At 39.9% G+C, this 19864-nt stretch overlaps 1 protein-coding gene across 2 annotated transcripts; it reads right to left on the minus strand.

The window, feature by feature from the left end:
- Nucleotides 1–150: 150 nt before the first annotated feature.
- vtg3 (vitellogenin 3, phosvitinless) lies at nt 151–17842 on the minus strand. Of its 2 annotated transcripts, none has more exons than XM_054790007.1 (28): nt 17724–17842; nt 17624–17644; nt 17405–17556; nt 15213–15464; nt 14991–15152; nt 13376–13524; nt 13154–13304; nt 12363–12520; nt 11782–11947; nt 11578–11703; nt 11085–11303; nt 10701–10918; nt 10518–10615; nt 10316–10440; nt 9518–9589; nt 9286–9408; nt 7335–7524; nt 7158–7245; nt 6902–7087; nt 4206–4344; nt 3964–4132; nt 3399–3508; nt 3245–3316; nt 2932–3138; nt 2062–2207; nt 1816–1954; nt 537–641; nt 151–389 (listed from the first exon to the last, which is right to left on the minus strand). In XM_054790007.1, the coding sequence occupies exons 1-27, from the start codon at nt 17761–17763 to the stop codon at nt 543–545; spliced, it is 3777 nt and encodes a 1258-aa protein (XP_054645982.1). In that variant the 5' UTR covers nt 17764–17842; the 3' UTR covers nt 151–389; nt 537–542. The 2 variants fall into 2 exon arrangements, with proteins under 2 accessions (XP_054645982.1, XP_054645981.1); XM_054790006.1 differs by having other exon boundaries at nt 9488–9589.
- Between the last annotated feature and the right edge of the window lie 2022 nt (nt 17843–19864).

Below are 19864 nucleotides of genomic sequence, written 5' to 3' on the forward strand. Positions count from 1 at the left end.
AGCCTCAGAGGCTGTTTTTTTCCAGATTGGTATTGGTATCATTTTTGGATACATGTTTGTTGACAAGCAGAAAGTGAAAGTTGAATTTTGTGCAGGATTTGGCTTGACAAAGGAAAGGCAACATGTTTGAATTGAACATTCTTCTTTGGTCATTCGGTTATGAAGAGCACAGCCGTCCTTTGGGATGCAGGCATGAATTTACTCCAGAGATGGTTGGATGTTCAAATATTAACATTCTCTTAAATCAATAAATCAGGACCTTTCTAAGTTATTTCCAAACCGCTGACATTTAAGGGATTATTGATACATCTTTAATGATGCTGCCTTTCATCACAGGGGTGAGAATTTGGTTCTTGTGTCTTTTGGTGGAACATTCCTCGATTTTCTCTCTGCAAGGAAATAAAAAAAAATGTTTCATGGAAGCGAAAAAATGTCTCACAGATCTCAAAGCTTTGTTCATGAAACACACACACACACACACACACACACACACACACACACACATGCACGCTGGATGAGATTGACTTTTTGCTCACTTGGTGTTATACGCATCCAAGATTCTCCACTGTTGTGTTGTATTGGGATTCCTGCAGGCTGGCAGGTGGCAGGGGAACTGGGATGGCCTGGCGGTAGACTGTATACTAATGAAAACATAGAAATATGATCTGAGTAAATATTATGACTGGGAATCTCAACACCACAATATGATGAAACATGGCTCACAACAGCAATAATGTCTTGATACGGCCATACTACAATTATCGATATACAGTCGTCCCTCGCTATATTGCGGTTCGAATATGGCTCCTTCGCGAGAGCGCGATTTAAAAAAATAATAATTAGTAAAAGATTGTTGTTTCGTGGTTGACTATGGCCTATTATTAGTCCAAAAATATAGAAAGACAAGTTATATGCAGTATTGTGGTCACTAGGCATCAGTAATGTTATGACGTTAGAGTACATGACCTTTCACGCTGCATGGAGACTGGCTACTGAGCCAGCAGAGCCCCGCCGACGTGCCACGGCTGAGATCGAATGATGTGTGTGGAAGTGGTAAGTTTTGGGATTCTTTGTCCTTCTTCCCCACTCCGTTTGAAACACCTTAAGTTTAGAATAAGTAAATTAGAGAGGCTAACTAGCTAGTTCGCTAGCTTGACTGTTATGTCCCTGCAGTGATCTCGTGGCCTGCGCAATGTGATGTAAACAAAGAATAACAGGAGTGTAAAAGTGACTATTGGGGTGTGATTTCATGTCTACAGGGTTCTAATAATGTTAAAACCATATTTAGAAAGTCACAAACGAGTTTTCTATGCTCTAACTATGAAAATATTCAGTTTTATTAATATTGAATTTTCGGAACTTTGCAGAAGTTCATTTATCACGGTCGGGTCTGAAACAAATTAACCGCAATAAACGAGGGATGAATTAATTGTTTTCAACGTCTTGCGCTCTACAGTTTATACAGTATATAGCTCAATAGTTTGTATTCTGTAGCGAGTACAAACATGGTGCACGAACCATGACACCAGGGATGTCCCAATCCACTTTTTTTGGCTTCCAATCAAACTGATTTTTTTAAATAGTCTTGCTGATGTGATCGGGTACAGATCCCTTTTTTTTTTTTTTTTTTTTAATAATAACCTTTTTAAAAAATAAATAAAAGTCCATCCAATAAAAGATAAAATACTTTTATAGTAGGACTAATCATTTGACAAGGTTATAGATCCATTTTTAAAAACTCTCTTTGGTGCAAGAGTAATTTAGTCAGTTGAGTGCAATGTAAGAATGCACAAATGTGAGTGTGTTCATGCCCACCTCTGGGAATTGGATCCTCACGTTGATGCTGTCTGCCGAGGCAGCAACAAGTGAAGCAGAAACTTCCTGCTTCGGATTTCTTTCATGCTGCTGCTTGAAGCCAAGAAGGAAAGCCATGCCTGGGATATACCTATCAACACTGCCAAAGGTACACAGCCGCTTTAGCAATTTCATTGTAAACCAAATGAAGTTAGTCTCCCATTTTCCTTTCCCGTTCATATGCCAGAATGCGATGCTGACACTCACCATCTGGCCAACTCTATCATGCCGTCTGGGATTCTGGTCCAGTGTACTTTGGCCTTGAGCGTTGGCTTGGAACCAGGCAGGCGTGCCGTATCAGCTCTCAATGACATTTCAAAGGACTGACATTCAGCTCCCCATCTAACGTGCGCCTGGACCCAACATAGGACATCAGCCAAGTTTTGCACATGACATTTGGCTGTGGCACCACATAAAATATGCCCAATATCCAACGCATTACGCCCATTTTAACCTCCAAAGATTATTCCTGAAAATGATGATAAATCTCCAAACCCCACATGTCAGACACCCTGTTTTTCCTGCCTTTTTTCTTAGGAAAAAAAGTATTTAGCAAAAGTTTCTGCATTGAACTGATAGCTTGGTAAAACCAAGCATTATTCATTTTGATAACCCCGCATGTGCAAGTCCTTGCAAGAGCTACACATTCCACATATATCGACAAATCCTGAACTGGAAATACGAGAGCTTGCTTTAATTTAAAATCAGCTTGCGGGTAGGTTTTAATTCCGCCATGAATGATTAATGATGTAAACAGCATGTTGGAAATGTCTCATTAATAGCATGTTTCTCCAAATGTGAGCATTTTTCTTTGCATTTAAAAAAAACTCTTTCAGCAACAAAAAATGTAAAATCCCTATAGAAAAAACATATTACAAAATAGATTTTTTTATTTTGGCATGAGAATTTAGAAAAATGATCTACGCAGTATGACCGTTTAAGAAAATATGACTCTTGACGTGTCATGTTGTAATTGTTAGACGTATCAAATACTAAACTATGGTAGTACGACCATTTTTACTGGAGTAAAATGCATATTTGGAATGATATGATGGTGAGATAATGTTTCCAACCTACCTTTGCTTCTGCGCGGTTGTCCACCAGAGTGTCCATGCACATTTTCCAGTTGGTGCTCTCTCCAACCTGGGACACAATCAGTTGGGTGCTCTGAAGTTTGGCCTCGGGCGTGTAGTAAACGACCGTGTCATAACCTTCAGGCTTCTGGTTCCCGTTCATGGCGAGGGCTCGGATGCTGAACACGGCTTCAGGTGTTGAGTTTAACATCTGTGGAATCAAAAGAAATGAGAAAGTTGGTGATGTGCCTTTTTGTGTTGAACCAATCACAACTTGTATAACAAGGAGTTCAGCGGTTCAGTTCAGTTTGCATTACAGTGTCATGACTGCTGGAGTCGATTTCGCTTGATGCTGACTCAGAGGACATTTGAACTCGCATAGCGGCTTCCTGTAAACACAAGCAAGTATCAGAAGATTTTGAATGGATCACGTTAGGGCAAATATGTAACATTGCTGGGGTTCTTCCAGACCTTGGTGAGCCTCCTCAGAGTCTCAAGGAGTTCTTGGGTGCTAGTCGGGTGATGGCCCCGTCCAGCATTCACCTCAATGCGAATCTTGTCAACAGCTTTGTTTGTCTGAACTACGAGAAGTGCACCACAGTTAGAAGTCAAGGCTGCAGTATTGTGTGAATACAATATTTTCCACTCTGTTCTGATGGGTACTGCAACATGTAAGTCAGATAACACACTCACAAGACCTTTCACTTGGAACAAAGACACCCTGTTGTTTTCGTTCTATTGTCTCGGTTTCCTGATTATTGGAACTGTCTCCAGAGCAGGCATATGAGGAAGAGGAAGTCAGTTTAACTTAAGGGACTGCTTGGAACTTGCTAGGCCTTGGCTGGGGCGGCTGACCGTTCTCTCCAGCACTGACATTGCAATTGTTTGTATTTGTTCCTTTTTATATGAAATTATAAATCTTACTTGAGACTCTTAGTGGCATTTCACAGCTGGTAGAAGAAAATAATCTGGGTGGACTTCATCCTGCTAAAAGGGCAGGTGCTAACTTGTAATATTGTGTAGTTGTGCTTCTCACCTGGGACTGCTTTGAGCGACATATTGGTGTATCCAAGGAAATAGTACAAGGGGTACTCCTCGTGGTAATATTCTCTCCTCAACTCGGATTCTACGCAGATACCTGCCCCGTAAATGTTGCTGTCAGTGCACATTTTGACCTTTGGATGCCAGGTGTTTGGCTTCGGCATCTGTTTCGGTACAACAAAATTAGCCTTTTCCGGCACTCATTTGAATGATTTCTCCCACTGGACTGTCTTATACCGCTCCTGTTTCAGGCTGGACAACTGCTGGAGCCATTCGGACAACTTCGTCATTGGAGTCAATAGCACAGGGCATCATGGGGGTTCTTCTAGACAACGCTGGCTCTTCACTGTTACGAGAGACTGCATAAACGTTGGAGCTGTTTGTGGAAAAAGAGCAGGACAAGTGTTCATGTTATTTATTTATTTATTTTACTGTTGTCTTCCCAATCCCCCACTGAAAATGTTCATTTCTTGTTATATTCGCCGGACCCCGTGCTTTCATACCGAAAATCCAATGATGCATAAAACAGTCATTATGGACGTGGCACTGATTGAGGCAACAGCGATGATGGGAATTACGGCGCTTGATCGTGAGCCAGATCATTTGGCATCGCTCAGCTAAAAATTGCTCATTTCATACCAATCGTGTCTTTTCTAATTCGGTCCCTTCCACAGCCATAAGAAAGCAAAATGACTCAACATAAGGTGTGAGTGTAATAACCTTACATCACCAGACACACCACGCATGAACCAAGACGACGTTATTTAAACTCAACTAGCAAACAAATTGGAAATACTTAACAGGCTTGATTGGGCCAAATCATTTGCAAGCAAAAATCACAAAGCAACAGCTGGGACACACGAAGAGAGCCAAAGACTGAACAACATGTTCACACACCTTGTTTTCATGCTTGGCCTGTTCTGCAGCAAACAATCAGTGGCTTACCACTAATGCCAACAATTTCTTTTGCTAATTAGCTTGTTGAAGCCACTTTGGACCAACTACACGATGTTGTGTCCATTGTTCCCCAAAGTCTCTGTGGAAAACACACTGCGCACAATTGTAGCGAAATATGTAAATGGTAAATCGACTTTCACTTGTCTCGTGCTTTTTTACCCCCGCTTTGACACTGTTAGCACATTTACCTACTGCAGAAAACTGTCTGTTCAACATCTTGCCCAAGCATGCTTTGACATGGTCACATGAGGGCTGTTAAATATTATTATTACACCTTTATAGTCAGCCTATAAGCTCAGTGCATTTTCAGTCTATTAGTGTCTCATAGAAGGCCATCTTGACACACACTCACACAGCACAACTAGAGTTGTACAACACTTACAGGTAAGTAACAGACACGCTATCAGCATAGTTGCAACCAAGTCGAGCCGGTCTCTGTCGCACAAACTTAACTTTCACTTTCCAGACACGCAAGTTTAAATTCAGCCAGTATAGACTGAGTGGTACCTTGGTTAACGTTCGCTCTGATTAGCTTGTCTTTCAGTTAACATCCAAAATGTTTGCAAAAATTTTGCCGCTTGTTTAGTGTCCAAAATACTGTCCGGTTTGTTTGCTCCGCCATCTTAGATCATGCGCCAAAAATCGGCTGCAGTGCACACACACATGCATGCATACTTCGGTTCACTGGTAACAGTCTAGCAACCCGATGGCGCATCGAGTGTGACATTCACTGTTTCTGCGTGTCTCATTTTACATTCATAACGCTCATTTCTGGTTCCAACAACAAAACATAGGCATTCAAAAGTTACTGTAGCATGGTTGCAGCATCCAGAGGTAAACATAGCACATGTCACCAAATACTGTACCTTAAAAGGTATCCTCACTGGCGCGGGGTTTTTTTGTGTGTTTATTTTCTATATTAAACAGCAAGACACATTTGTGGGTTCTATAATGTTGATATTTAGTTTGATTTATTTTTTCCATTTTTGCAAATTGCGGTTACAACAGAATGTGTTTATTTTGTGTTATTTTGTTAATTGATGGTTTTGTGGGTCTTTTTCCCAACAAAACTAGGTAAAAGCGATGTTGTGATGTAATTATTGTTGCATCATTTTCTTCATGTAGTTATTGTCTGTAAAATGTGGCTTGTGTTCACATTTTTGGGTGTCTGGAACGGATTAATTGGATTTACATTATTTGCTATGGGAAAATTAGCTTTGGTTAGAGTTCGTTTTGGTTTGAGTCAGACCTTCTGGAACGGATTAATGGCGTTAACCAATTCATTCATCTTCCTTGTCGTTGTCCAGCGCTGTAACCAAGCATATTGTTCTTGATGTTTTTTTACAATTTAAAAACCTTTTCAATTGTGTGATCATTGACTACTTCTCTGATAGAAACGCTGTCCCAAGCGAAAAGCTAAAGAAAAGCTTTTGACAGGATGGATGATCAGGTTGAGAGACGCCCCCAAATGGGTGTGGTAGTGATTCTGTTTAGCCTCTTCTGGATTTAAATCCTGTTTTTCTCTCATGAACACGCTACGATACGCACTTTGTGGCTTAGTGAAGTCATTTTATAATACATGGAAGCCCTTTTTGTCCTTTGACGAACCCACCGCACAACTACAGGAATAACTGAAGACGACGTACAAGCTTGATGACATTATTTTGGGTGGGCCTACTGGCATTGCAGGTGCTGACCATGCAGCCATGAACTATCTTACTTTGGATGCAAGTCACTCTAGTCACCTGGTGCATCTGGGTGGACATTCACGATGGAACTATGACCCTTGAGGAGGATGAGATGAACATTTGTGAGTGGAAAGGGGAGGAGGGTTCATGGGGTGTGTGTGTGGGTGTCGTATGTTTTTGGCTTTGTACGACCATACAAAATAAAAGAATACATACATAATAAAAGAGGACCTTTTGGAAAAAAAGAAAAGCGCTTGGAATCATTAAAGCCGTATAACCAAATCCTACCTGACTGAGACAAGCGCAACTTCCTTTTTGCTCAAAGGGACGTCCAGTACAAATTTCCTTTCTCGGACATTAACCTTGGCGGACAGCTTCCATGGAATGGCAGTTGGCATTTTGCTCTTCATCTCAGCACCGCTCTGGAATAGCTCTGTGTTGATCCCATAGAACACCCAGAAATCCTTTGTGCAACTGAAAAAAAATGTTCAATCGGGAAACTGTAATGAACTTCTAAAGAGTTATTGTGGAACATGTTGATTACCCAACAAAGCCATCGGTCTCTAGTGACATTTCAGATGTCAAGAGTTGTCCAAGGCGCTCGGTCGGTGGTGGATTTATTTCCGCTTTTGCTGAAGAAACCCACAACAATGTTAAAAGCTTGGAATTTACTTCAAAAGTGAATCCTAAAGTGGTCATAAAGCGGATTGTCGGTTCTCACCATTGACAGTGATTCCATTGAGAGCCTGGTAATATTTGCTGATCTCCAGTGGGAGACCAAGAATGGTAGCTTGGAAGTAGCGAACCTCAAAGATCAAGAAAGACTTTGTCCGATGCCAGGAAATTCCCTTCTGTAAATTCTCAATGGCCGCCCACACAGGGCTATCTTTGCCTCCAGATGGACTGACAGCCTGCAAGTACAAGAGTCAGTGCACACTACGGCATGATTTTTGCACAAGTGCGGGTCTGTAATTAGTGCAGGGTCCAAAAACACTGGCATTCACAATGCCGTGCATGCCGCTGTGTTGTGCAATATGCAGTTGTCCCTTGCAAATTTGCGTTTCGAATTTCGTGGCTTTGCGGTTTTTCAGGAATATATCAATTTATAAATCATTGCTGCTTGGTGGCTGACTACGGCCTATGACTAGTGAGGAAAATCTATATTTACATACAGTACATACATACTGTATTTACATAAAATACATATTTAAGCAAATTGTAGGTACTTTTTGTCTAAATGAAGCATTTTCAAGCACAAACACAGCTAAATGAAGTAAAATACAGATATAAGGCATTCAGAAGACTCATATGAAGACGTGATGTGTTGATTCTGCACTGGTCACTAGGTGTCAGTAATGTTACATTGCTGAGATAAAAGCCAATACAGGAAGTGCTGGACAGAACAGGAAGCAAAAAAGGAACAACAAGACAGACTCCCAGTGCTAACATGTGTGAGTCTTTATCAGGGTGTCCAAAGTGTGGCCATCTGGTGCTCGCAACACATTCTAAAAGTGGAATTTAAAAAGAAAACTACAAAAAAAAACTACAACAACAGCAAAAATGGTCAAACCTACCGTAATTTTACAAGAATGAAGTCAAAATATTCTGAGAAAGAAGTTGGAATTAACAGGAAAAATTCATAATTTTACGAGAATAATGTAGTATTATGAGGAAAAATAAAGTAATTTTAGCAGCATAAAGTTGAAATATTAAAGAAAAAAGATGTTATTTTTGTATAGTCGTAATATTATGACAAACAAACAAAAGGAAACAGGAAAATTATGTTGCGGAATAATAAATAATAATAAAGTCAAAATATTATGGGAACAATGTTACAATTACGAGAAGAAATTTTCCAGAAGAAAGTTGAAATAGCTGGAAAATTTTGGGAAAAAAAGACAGCAGAAATGGAAAAAAAACAGCTGTAATTTTATGAGAATAAAGTCAAAATATCAAGAAAAAAAGTTGCAATTTAAATTTCTAATATTATGAGGAAAAATGCCATTTTCGTAGCACAGAGCTGAAATATTCAAGAAAAAAAATTTTATAATTAAAAGTTTTTTTATTATTGTCATATTATGAGAAACAAATCCAACAAAATAAAGTTTTAATTTTTGGAAAACTAGCTTGGTGAAAAAGTTATAATATTATACATAGAAATAAAGTGTTTTTGAAGTGTTTTAAATTTGTTTTTTTAAGAAGAAATATTTGGAAAATTAAAAAAATATACATATTTAAATAAGAAAAAAAAATGAGTGAAGACTAATAATATGCTTTTTAACCTACATGACAAAGCTGACATGCAGTTTTTTTCTTGAAATATATATATAACTTCTTAGCATATCTACATGAAAGAGTCTCTTGCATCCTTCATTTTTTAAAAGGTCATGAAACAGGTTTAATGATGAAAATATTAGACTTATGAGTAAGGAAGCTCACTTAGTGGAAATTCACTGGTCACGGTCGGGCCTGGAACCGATTAATCACAATAAATGAAGGATGACTGTACTCATTTATAAATGCCCATGTGGTCAAAGAGCTCTACATTTTCATTTCCACTTTCTCATGCAGATCTAACCATTATTATTAGTATTTATTATTAAATATTTTTTCTTCCTCCCTATGGTTTAGGGAAATAAAGCCGGGGCTATAATTTGAGCATTCTCACTCACATCGATAACACTGCGAACAAACTCTCTGTTGATGTCAGCGAAGAACCACTCTTGCCCAGAAGCACGAGAATAGACTTGAAGAAGAGTTCTGTTGCTCTTGAGTTGAGTTTCCCAGTTTTGGAGCTGAAAAAGCAACACAGTGGAATTCTCACCAAAACAAGTCATCGTGAATTGGAGTTAAAAGTCAAGATGTTCCACAAACCTGACGATAAATAGCCTGAAAGTCACTAACAGTAAAATCTCCTTTGAATCCTGGGATGCTGGAGCCAAAGATATCCTTGATTCCATCAGCACGGAAACCCACCTTGATAAAAGACAAGGAAAATTACTACAGTAGAGATGCACAATAACTTTTTTTTCAAATTGATACCGATAACTTTCTGCTTCTCAAGACCGATGTGATACCTAACTTTTTTAGATCTACTTTTTGAAAATTTAAAGTGTAGTTTGTGCACACTTGGAGGTAAGAAGGGCCGGAACAAATTGGGATTTGACCAACTGTACCTGTTGATTTGTCCTAATCAAACATCATTACATTACTCTGACCACATCACGACTATCAGGAGAGCAGGAGAAGCAGGCACCTGGCGTAGCCTGGAAAGGTGCACTGTATTCGGGCACACGCGCCGAGCAGCCTGTGTCTCTGGTAGCGATGAGGCTGAGAAGGTCTTTTGTGTGCGCGATGGGTGTTTTTGCGCCTCATTGAGGAGCATTTGGTAAAACTAATAAGCGAAATGTCTCTGAAACAGTGAACGTTTGTTTACAAGTGAGGGAAGTTACGACGGGCCGTTAACGTCACAGGCAGGAGCAAAAAGGAGAGCTTTGTTTGCTCAGCGCAGCACAGTATGGGTAATTTTTTTTTTAAATCATCAGTTATAGGATATATTTTTATTGTTATGGGATTTATCCGTATGACGTCATAATTCCCTCATATCAGCCCGATAATTATCGTGCACCCCTAAAAATGACCATTCATGACAGAAGATTTCTGTCTTGAATGAATATTTCACTGCGCTGAAATACACCATACCTCCAGAAGCTGCAGGATTCTACCAATGAAATAAAGTTTCCCTTTCATGGTGACTTCAGTGGGGAAGAGTTCTCTTGCATTTTTCAGCATGAAGCCTTCTGCCGCTGTGCCGATGAGGAAATCATCTACATCAGGGGGGAAAAAGCATGCGTTATTTCAAGATGAAGGGAAACGGGAGCAATTTTTCCGCATGCAAACGTACCATTAAACCAGTCCAGGCGCACTGTCCTGCTGAAGTGATAGCTGAGGCGACCGTATTTCGGGGCCAGGATTTTCACAGCGATGCTGCAGGCCGTAGACCTTTTGTGTGCAAACCACAACGAAAGCAAAGACCGTTGAACGGTGTCGCTAAGCCATATCGTTGCGTTTTAATCACCCTACCCACAGGAAAGGATTATCGGGAGTTCTGGATCTGGCCATGCTTCTCAAATAGGAATACGCAAAACTAACAACATGAAGGTCCTTTTCCTCCTGCAGATGCGCAGTCACGGTGGACACCAGCGCCATTGGCGGCTTTGTGTCAAAGAGGATTATGAAGGCCAACATGCGCATCTCAGCAGGAAGCTCCTTTTGCAGGAAAAGACTCAAGCTGATGTCTTGGATCTGAAAAGTAGAATATTATCATGAGAAAGAGTTGGCAGGGTCGGGGGTCCAGTTTAAGGCTTTCAGCACCCACTGACATAGTGAAATACACAGTGTATTCGAGTCTTCTTTCGTGTGTGTGTACCAGGGTATGCATGTCCCTGTAATACCATCGTTATGTTCTTACAGTGTGGGGGTCCCGTGGAGCAATGAGCCTCATGGACTGCACCGCAGCATTCAGCACACGAGGCGACAGATCCACCGGATTTGCAGCCACTCCAGGCAGGAAGCGCATGATGGTTTTAACGCTGCCTGGATGGCCCGCGTTGCCCAGAGCTCTGAGAGCCAGAACCATGTCGTCCTCGTCTTTATTCCTCAAACTCTCCGTGGCCAAGTCAAGCAGTGGCTGGGGAAGGGCATGACAGATTTCTGAGTGTCGTCATAACAATACCTTTACATAGACACTGCTGGCCTTGTGAATTAAGATTCATTTCTATTTCTATTATTATTATTTATTAATACAAATATCTTCTTTTAATTATTTAAAATGTATTTATTTATGTTAAACATACATTACATTAATAAGCTAAATATTTAAAATTCCAAATTTTTGAGCATTTTGTTCCTCAAAAATGCCTTTTTAGACCAAACTGAAAACTTCTAAAGGGTAGCTTCCATACCTGAACAGCAGCCAGGGGACAAGGTGTGTAGTAAGCACAGTACTTGTACACCAGGGAGCCATAAGAAAGCGCCACCGTGCGCCACAAGTAGACATTGGACTTGGTAAAGGGCACGCTCAGGAACATCTGAGAAGAAAAGCATATGTTCATCGAATTCAAGAGTGGTCTTTGTGAAAATACTTGTATCTTTTTTTGCATCCTCACTTTAGCCATCTCAACCAGTTCTGGAATAGCCTGGAGGTGGTGGAAGGCCAGCAAGAGCGTCTGCACGGCTTCGGATGCAGATAAGTCTCCGGTGTGGAACCTCGATTCCAGGAACTTCAGGATTCTGGCATCGCTAACTTCCACAACCGTGTCCAGAAACCATCGTCTAATGAGGGCGGAGGAAACTGATTAAGCATTCCTAATCCTTCACGTCAAAGATTGTCCTTAAAAGTAATGAAATTAAATGGTGTTGGAGAGATTAAGGTCAGGAGTCACTTTTAATACATGGTGTGAAATATAAGATGTCAATGGCTTCCTTATTTTGAATGGAAAGCTGCTTTTTGCATTAACCTCCCTGCAATCACACCCAGCGTGATAATGCATCTTTAATCAGTGTCAGACTGAAGACATTTTCATATGAAAGAGGATTATCTATAATTACTCAATCTGCTGAAGTGGATCTGACTTGTAAGGCGCATTAACCGCAGGCACTTGAAGGCACCGCCAATTGGCGAGCCGACAAATCACCGCCTTGTCATTTGGACGTTTCTTTCTCACCGTATGACTTCCTAATACGCCACCTGTGCTCGTCGTTTGAGGCAAACTGCTTCCACATAACTTCTAATCCTTCGTAGGGCACCATGCGCAGGAGTTGATAGAGCTTTATCGTGTCCTCGGATGTTGCGCTGTCGATTTGGTTGGCATTGGCTTCAGCCAGACGTTTGATCAACTCGACAGCCTGCACAAACAAGTCAAAGCATCATGATGGAAACCTTAAAGCATTTTTGACAGTTTAACCCATGAACGGCTTCAGTGTATTAACTGACCAAAAGTCCTCTTTTGCAAGGACACTTCCTGTCTTTGGCTGTCCTGTTTCGTAATTCAAAGAAAGTGATGAAATGTCCTGGTTTTCTTTGTTTTTCACTGGGCCATTTCATGGAGACATGTGAGGTTGTAGGGGCTATCCACACGGAAACGTTTTCAGGTCAAAACGTTTTTTTGTTTCAGCCTCTCATCCACACGGAAACGGAATTCTGGGTGTCCCGAAATGGTATTTTTTTAAAAAACAGCTTCCATAGTGGGAACATCTGAAAACGCCGGCTTGTCGTTTCCGTACAGACGAGCAATCCGCTGCTTTTTGAAAACGATGACACCGCCGACCCCTCGCCACCCCGTTGCTGTCACAAGACCGGAAGTGAGATTTGAGAAGTGCAAAGTGGGGAGGGACGACTATAGATAGTATTTTGTAAAATAAGTGTTTTACAAGGCGTCTTTGAGTATCAAATCAAATATGGTCACCCTAATTTACCATGGACAATTATGTTTAAGCTTAGAGGTTATGTGCATGTACGTTTCAATCTTTTATCGTTACCTTTGATACTGGATCATCCAAGTTCTGCATGACGATGGGAAGATGTGCTGTTGCGTCCATGAACTTGTAGACAATGTTGCCCCGGTTTTCCATGGGACTAACTGTAACAGCTGAAGGGGTGTCGGTCACATCCAGCAGTACAATTTCCTTCCTGCGTGATGAAGAGTTGAATATAATTAGCATGGCGTCTAGGCGGGGAACGAAGATGCACTCAAGTCTTACGAGGCTTTCATCCTGAAGCTTCCACCCTTCACATTGAAAGGACTGAAGAGTTGTTGCTCCAAGCCATGAGCCCTGGAAATCAGACCGCCCTCGGCCGTTGGTTTGATCGTGTATACGTATCTCATGGTTGAAACGATGGAGTTCCCTTTCTGCAGAGGAAGACACAACGCGTGAGCTGGAGCCTATCCCAGGGGACTTTGGGTGAGATGCAGGATACACCCTGGACGACTTCTTCTTCCTCTTATTGTGTGACAGATGCAGAGGTAGCGGCTGCATCTTTCCAGGTGACTGGGGTGTGTGAGTGACAGGAAAAAAAGCTCTGATTCAAAATATATGAAAAAAAGATTTTTTCAGTCTTTTTTTCTTGGGATTTGTGGATTTTATTGTGAAAAAAAAATAAATATATATATATATTTTATATATACTGTAAGTGTGTGTATACATAGTTCAAAAATATATTTTGAATGAACACTTATATATTTGTTTTTTCAATATATACAGTGGTGTGAAAAAGTGTTCCTGAGCTTGAGAAATGGATCTCAGTTCATCTCAGTTCAGTCATGTTTGACTGCGGGGGCAATCACTTCCTCACACACGGCCTGGAGGCTTGGATTTCTTTTTTGCCTTAATAATAAAAAGTTGCATTTAAAAACTGCATTTTGTGTTCAGTTGTGTTGTCATTGACTCATATTTAAATGTGTCCGATGATCTGCAACGTTTAATTGTGGCAAACATGCGAAAAATAAGAAATCAGGAAGGGGGCAAACATGTTTCCACACCACTCTATCTATATTTATAATATAGGTTTTTGTTTGTTGATACTTTACTGTACTATCAACTGTATGTGTAGATCATTATTTTGCTTTGAAAATAGGTGTTTTTGTTGTTGTTAATAATGAATAAATATGTGATAATCCAAGTAAAATGTGCAGCATTCACTTTTTACATTTTTTGTCTTTATGCTTCACTGATAATGTTTTTTCATCAAGCGTTCAGATTTTGCACATTGTCCGGCTGTACTTGAATGCACCATAGTTGCTGTGAGATGCAAAAGTGAAACTTACTTGGGTTCCACGTGTTCATGGATCATCTTACATCAAGTGTGTGAGGCATATTTAGGGATTAAACTGGGTTTGTGCTACGAGTGAACAATGATAGTTAAAGAGAGAAGGGAGGAGAAGGAAGGAAAGGATCTTAGCTAATATAAAATAAAAGTCAAATCGACAAGCTTTGGAGGGGGAGGAACGAGGCGTGTTAAAAGTTGACATTTTTATGGCCGTATCAGTTCCTCACGTTTTTTCGCCATTTTCGGAGGGTAACCCCTACGAAAAGCAGGGATCTGTAGTTTCGGATCGGTACAGGACTTTGAAATGTTTTTACTCATTAAACTACATGACAAATTTCAACCCTTGCAATCCATTTTTCTCTGATGTCGTTATTATTTGTATTGGGGTTAACTCTACACACCATTACATTCTATTTGACAGGTTTGATGATTCTCACTATGATTGCTCATCACTGAGCAGTGGGACAGTTACCAAAAGTTCGCCTCTATGCTTTCTTTTCAGTACACTTTCCTGTCAGCTTATTGCAAAGTCATGCTGCTTGAGCAAACCTGTTTGGAAATGTCGTCGAGCACAGCGGAGGCCATTCCTCTGTACACTTCTGCCTTCTCCCTGCAGTTAGTGACATCCACAACCTGAGTGACGGTCATGTCCCTCGTGTCCTGGTTGTCTTCGATGGCGTAGTTGCTCTGACACATGCCATGAATGCCAACCTATGACCAAAATCCAATTTTAGCAATCCCGGATGTGACTAGCAAAGCGTGTGTTCTCACCTCCTCCAGCTCGTACACTCTCTGTGAGGTCTTGACGGTGACATGGAAGAAGCTGAGGACGCCTCTAATGATGTTGACGACGTTGTCAGATACCTCAGCCGAGGCGTGGATGTTGCCCACATGCCCGCCGGCAAAGTCAAACATGAAGGGTTTGACGAGCTGGGCTGAGATGCGCTGCGTGAGTTTGGGTGCAGCAGTGAAGCTGCTCTTCCCTGGAAAGCCGTTAAACTCCTCGAAGGCCACGTCGGAAACCTTTAAGCCAAAGAAGACCATCTTAAGACGACACTCAACGTAAGGCTGCTTGGCATCTTGGTTCGTATCTCCAAAAAAACACAAGTAGAAGTCTTGCCAACAGTAGTTTAGATCTGGGTTCTCCAAACTGAAAATGGGTCACAGGTCCATTTTTATTGGGTATTGGTTACATATTATCCCACACCCGTGCCAAATGTAAACTGATTTTACTTTTTACTTTTACTTTTACTTTTCTGCCTTTACTGTACTCAAAGCACTTTGAAACCTACAGATGACGCAGCATCAGGAGCAGCTGGGGGTTTGGATACTTGGACGTGGATCGAAGCAGCAACCTTCAGGTGCTTTTACGATGTCCGCACTGAACTTAAAACTTGGAAAACTTGTTCAAAAGAAACGCCTTTTTTTATTTTTATGGTATTTTGTGACATGCAAGGTGAACAGAAGCCATTTAATGACTTTAGTAATATAAATAAAATGATAATAAATTCACCAGCATGAAATGCAATCCATAAGAAATTGTCAAACATTACAAAGACTTGACCGAAACCTAGTGACCAGTGTGGGACACTACATTTAATGGTCTTTGTATGCGTCTTTTGAATGCCTTATATTTGCCTCTTAGTTCATTTAGCCATGTTTATGCTTGGAAATTCTTAATTTAGGCAAAAAATATGTACAATTTTCTTCAATAAGCATTTTTTAATACTAATACAATATTCAGCATGATTTAGGGATTAATAATAGTTTTAATATTTGAAATTCGAAGCGTGAAGTGGTGGTTTTTGTTGTTAATTCCAAAAGGTCTGTTAAAAATCAAAATGTATGAAAACCAAAGCAGTTTCTCCCATAAGTAATAATGTAAATCTAGTTAATCCGCTTTAGACACCCAAAAATATTAACAAAACACACACTTTGATCGAGAGTAATTATAGTATTGTAATAGTTATACTTTGACGTGCAGAAAACAATGTGAAATCATTATGAATGAGGAATGAAATCAATTTTACCTTTATGCTTTATCCTTTATATCTTGTTACATGCAAAATTGCACGATTTCTACCTTTTAAGGTCCTGAAAATATTTTGAAACCTACAGATGAAACAGCATCAGGAGCAACTGGGGGGGTTCGGTATCTTGCCCAAGGATGCATTGAGACACGGTCACGGATCGAACCAGCAACCTTCAGGTCTCTCTACCACCTGAGTCGGTGCTTACACGGTGCCCACACATGCACACACATGCACACACATGCACACACATGCACACACATGCACACACATGCACACACACAGTTTAGTTCAAGGTGTTATATTTGTAAATTGTTACTTTGATGTAAAACAACCCCTTTTTTGTGTTCTTTATGTTGGTATAGTTGTTGAGATATTTGATCTGTCGCAAAAGCAGAAAATATTTGTGTCAAAGTGAAAGTTATGCTTGAAATGTATCTTTTCACAAAAAGCTGGTTTTCTCCCTGTTTTAGTTGGGAACTGATATTTTCCTGAAACGTACCTATGTTCTACTGCTGATTACTAAAGAACGGAAAAAGGTAGAAACAATATTTTTTTTCTGTTGAAAGACTGGAGTCTAATCTTTCTTTTGGTAGGTTCCATGTTCATATAACCATACAACACAACATTCTGTGTGCCTTGAAAGATCAGTCAAAAAGGTCTAAAATGGCCGGCACTGAAGGGGTTGTCTTTTGAAAAATGAAAAATGAATTAAATTAAATTATTCTTTTTTAATGGAGAATGGAGTCAATACTCTGTATTGAATCTAAAATACAAACTGGGAAGAAAGCAAAAGCAGCACAAATTCCTAACAATGTGATCAAAACCATGTGAACACGTTGACGTTTTATGAACATGAAACATGAAATTCACTTTGAATGAACAAAAAAATGCATTTTTGAAAAGTTTCTAAACATATTTGCCTGGCCTTACGTGAAGAAGGAAGGTCTGTGCAGTCACGCCAACAATCTTGACCTTGCAGGTTATCTTGGCCCCGGACTCCGCCATGTTGGGCATCCCCAGACCGAAATTCACCAGTCCCTCGTATCTGTACTCGTAGGTTTTCTTGGGGTTCAGGCTGAACTCTGAAAGGCACTATCGTTTTAATGACTCTTTCACGGCTTTCGTGATGGAAACGTGTGCTGTACTCACCATAACGGACACTCTGACACGCTACAAAGAATAGAAACATCTTGTTAGAAACAATATTTCTATTTTTTTTACAGAAGGATTATTCATGAAGAGAACTTACTGGCCAGTGCCACAAGGCAGCAGAGGACGAGCCCCCTCATGGTCAATGTGGGTGCAAGCGCACGTTTCGTATGGGTGCTTTATATAGACGGGTGTCTTTTGATGAGGGATCCTGGTTGCATCGACCCGGCTGGGCAGGTCACATTCAGTTTGGAAGCGACTGATGTAAAGCAAACATGCACTCGGCTGCAACGCGGACACACTGACATTGTCAGAGTGACACAGCAGATAATCAGCAGAAAATGGAAGGGGGAAAATAAATTACGGCTCCGAATGAATGTAATCATCTTGCATACATGGAATCAGGAATCTCATGATCAGATATTCCTCTTTTGCAAATATAACAATGTCCACTTTTCATATTCATTTAAAAGCAGCAGTTTACGTCATTGTGGTTATGCACCTGCACTATTATATCCCTTTCTCTACTTTCGGTTGCCATCCGTTTTCCGTTTTCTATGCCGCTTGTCCTCACCAGGGTTGCGGGGGTGTGCTGGAGCCTATCCCAGCTGACGTTGGGCCAGAGGCGGGGGGGGAAACCCTGGACAGTATGATGATCATTTACAGTATAAATGTGGCTGAACACATTGATTTATTTGGGTACATGCTGTACGTAAACATTTGTTTTACATTTTTACACAGAGGGCACTACAAACTTTTTATTATTTTAAAAAAAATTGGAAAGCAGATACCAGCTATTGGGTTCAGGTGTCAAGTGTTTCAAGTGTGGTTCGGGGGTCATTTGCGGCCTGCGGATGTTTTTTATTAGCCCGCGACACATTCTAAAAATACAATTAAAACAAGAAAATAAAAAAAATATATGAAAAACGGGGGGACCCCAGTAGGAATAGAGAATAAAGAATAAAGTCTAAAACGATTTTAATATATCAAGAAAAAAAGTTGTAATTGTCTGAGAATAACGTCTTAATAAAATGAGGAAAAATAACAAATATTAAAGATTTTTTTTAAAGATGTAATATTATATGAAGCAAACAAAACAAAAAGTTGTAATTTTTTGGGAAAATGAGGTTGGAGAAGAATATTCAGAGAAATATTCAGAGAATAAAGTCAAAATAATACACAGGAAAATGAAAATGACGTCATAATTACGAGAAAAAATTTACAAGGGAAAGTTGAAATAGTTGGAAAATTAAAAAAAAAACCAGCAGAAATGGAAAACACAGCTGTAATTTAAAAATAAAAATAATAAAGTAAAAATATTAAGAGAAGAAAAGTTGAAAGAATTAGGGCCGCACGGTGGCCAAGTGGTTAGCATGTTGGCCCCACAGTCTGGAGATGGGAAGACCTGGGTTGGATTCTCCTTTGGGCATTTCTGTGTGGAGTTTGCATGTTCTCCTCGTGTGTGGGGGGGTTTCTGGGTACTCCGGTTTCCTCCCACATTCCAAAAACATGCATGTTAGCTTCATTGGAGACTCTAAATGGTTCATAGGTATGAATGTGAGTGGGAATGATTGTCTGTATGTGCCCTGCCATTTAATGTTATGTGGAATATAACATCATTCATTTTAGTAAAGAAAAAAGATGTTTTAAAAAATATATATAGCAAAATAAACAAAACAAACAAAACAAGGAATAAGTTGTAATTTTTGGAAAATGTGATTGTGGAAAATGTTATAATATTATGAAAATAAAGTCAAACTATTCAGGAATAATATGAAGGAATAAAGTCATAATTACAAGAGGAAAGTAAATGAGTAAACAGTAATCAACTATTAAGAGGACACTGAAATAAATTCAAAATGTTACACTCCTCCAAACATTGGAGTATAATCAACAATATACAACTGAACCAACAATCCAATCTTTTGTAAAAGTAAGAACTAAAAAAATATATCATGCTTAATTCTTAGGTGGCTTTTGAATTTGAATTAGTTGCTGTTGTTGTTTCTGAAATATCATCCAGCCAATTGTACACAAATCTCTCTTCAAATACTTTGGCTTTTGTGACTAAAGGCGCCGCAATAACTGAATTTAAAGTAAACATCATTATGGATGTCGGACTGCAGTACATGAGCGGCTGTCCATGTATACGTACTCAGTACTGTGCTGCCATCTAGCGACAGAACGTATACTACAACAGCAACAACAAGTACACCCTGCAGCACTGTAGTCATCAATATA

This window comes from Dunckerocampus dactyliophorus, chromosome 10, assembly GCF_027744805.1.
Source record: "Dunckerocampus dactyliophorus isolate RoL2022-P2 chromosome 10, RoL_Ddac_1.1, whole genome shotgun sequence".
Taxonomy (NCBI): Eukaryota; Metazoa; Chordata; class Actinopteri; order Syngnathiformes; family Syngnathidae; genus Dunckerocampus; species Dunckerocampus dactyliophorus.

What these genes read in the sequence shown, in the direction of transcription:
- vtg3 (XM_054790006.1), bottom strand. Translation starts at nt 17,763, where the DNA reads ATGAGGGGGCTCGTCCTCTGCTGCCTTGTGGCACTGGCCA. An exon ending in AACTGGTTGAGATGGCTAAA is followed by an intron (nt 11,704 to 11,781) that starts GTGAGGATGCAA and finishes TTTTCTTCTCAG; the next exon opens with ATGTTCCTGAGCGTGCCCTT. An exon ending in GTCGCTCAAAGCAGTCCCAG is followed by an intron (nt 3,509 to 3,963) that starts GTGAGAAGCACA and finishes CACTTCTCGTAG; the next exon opens with TTCAGACAAACAAAGCTGTT.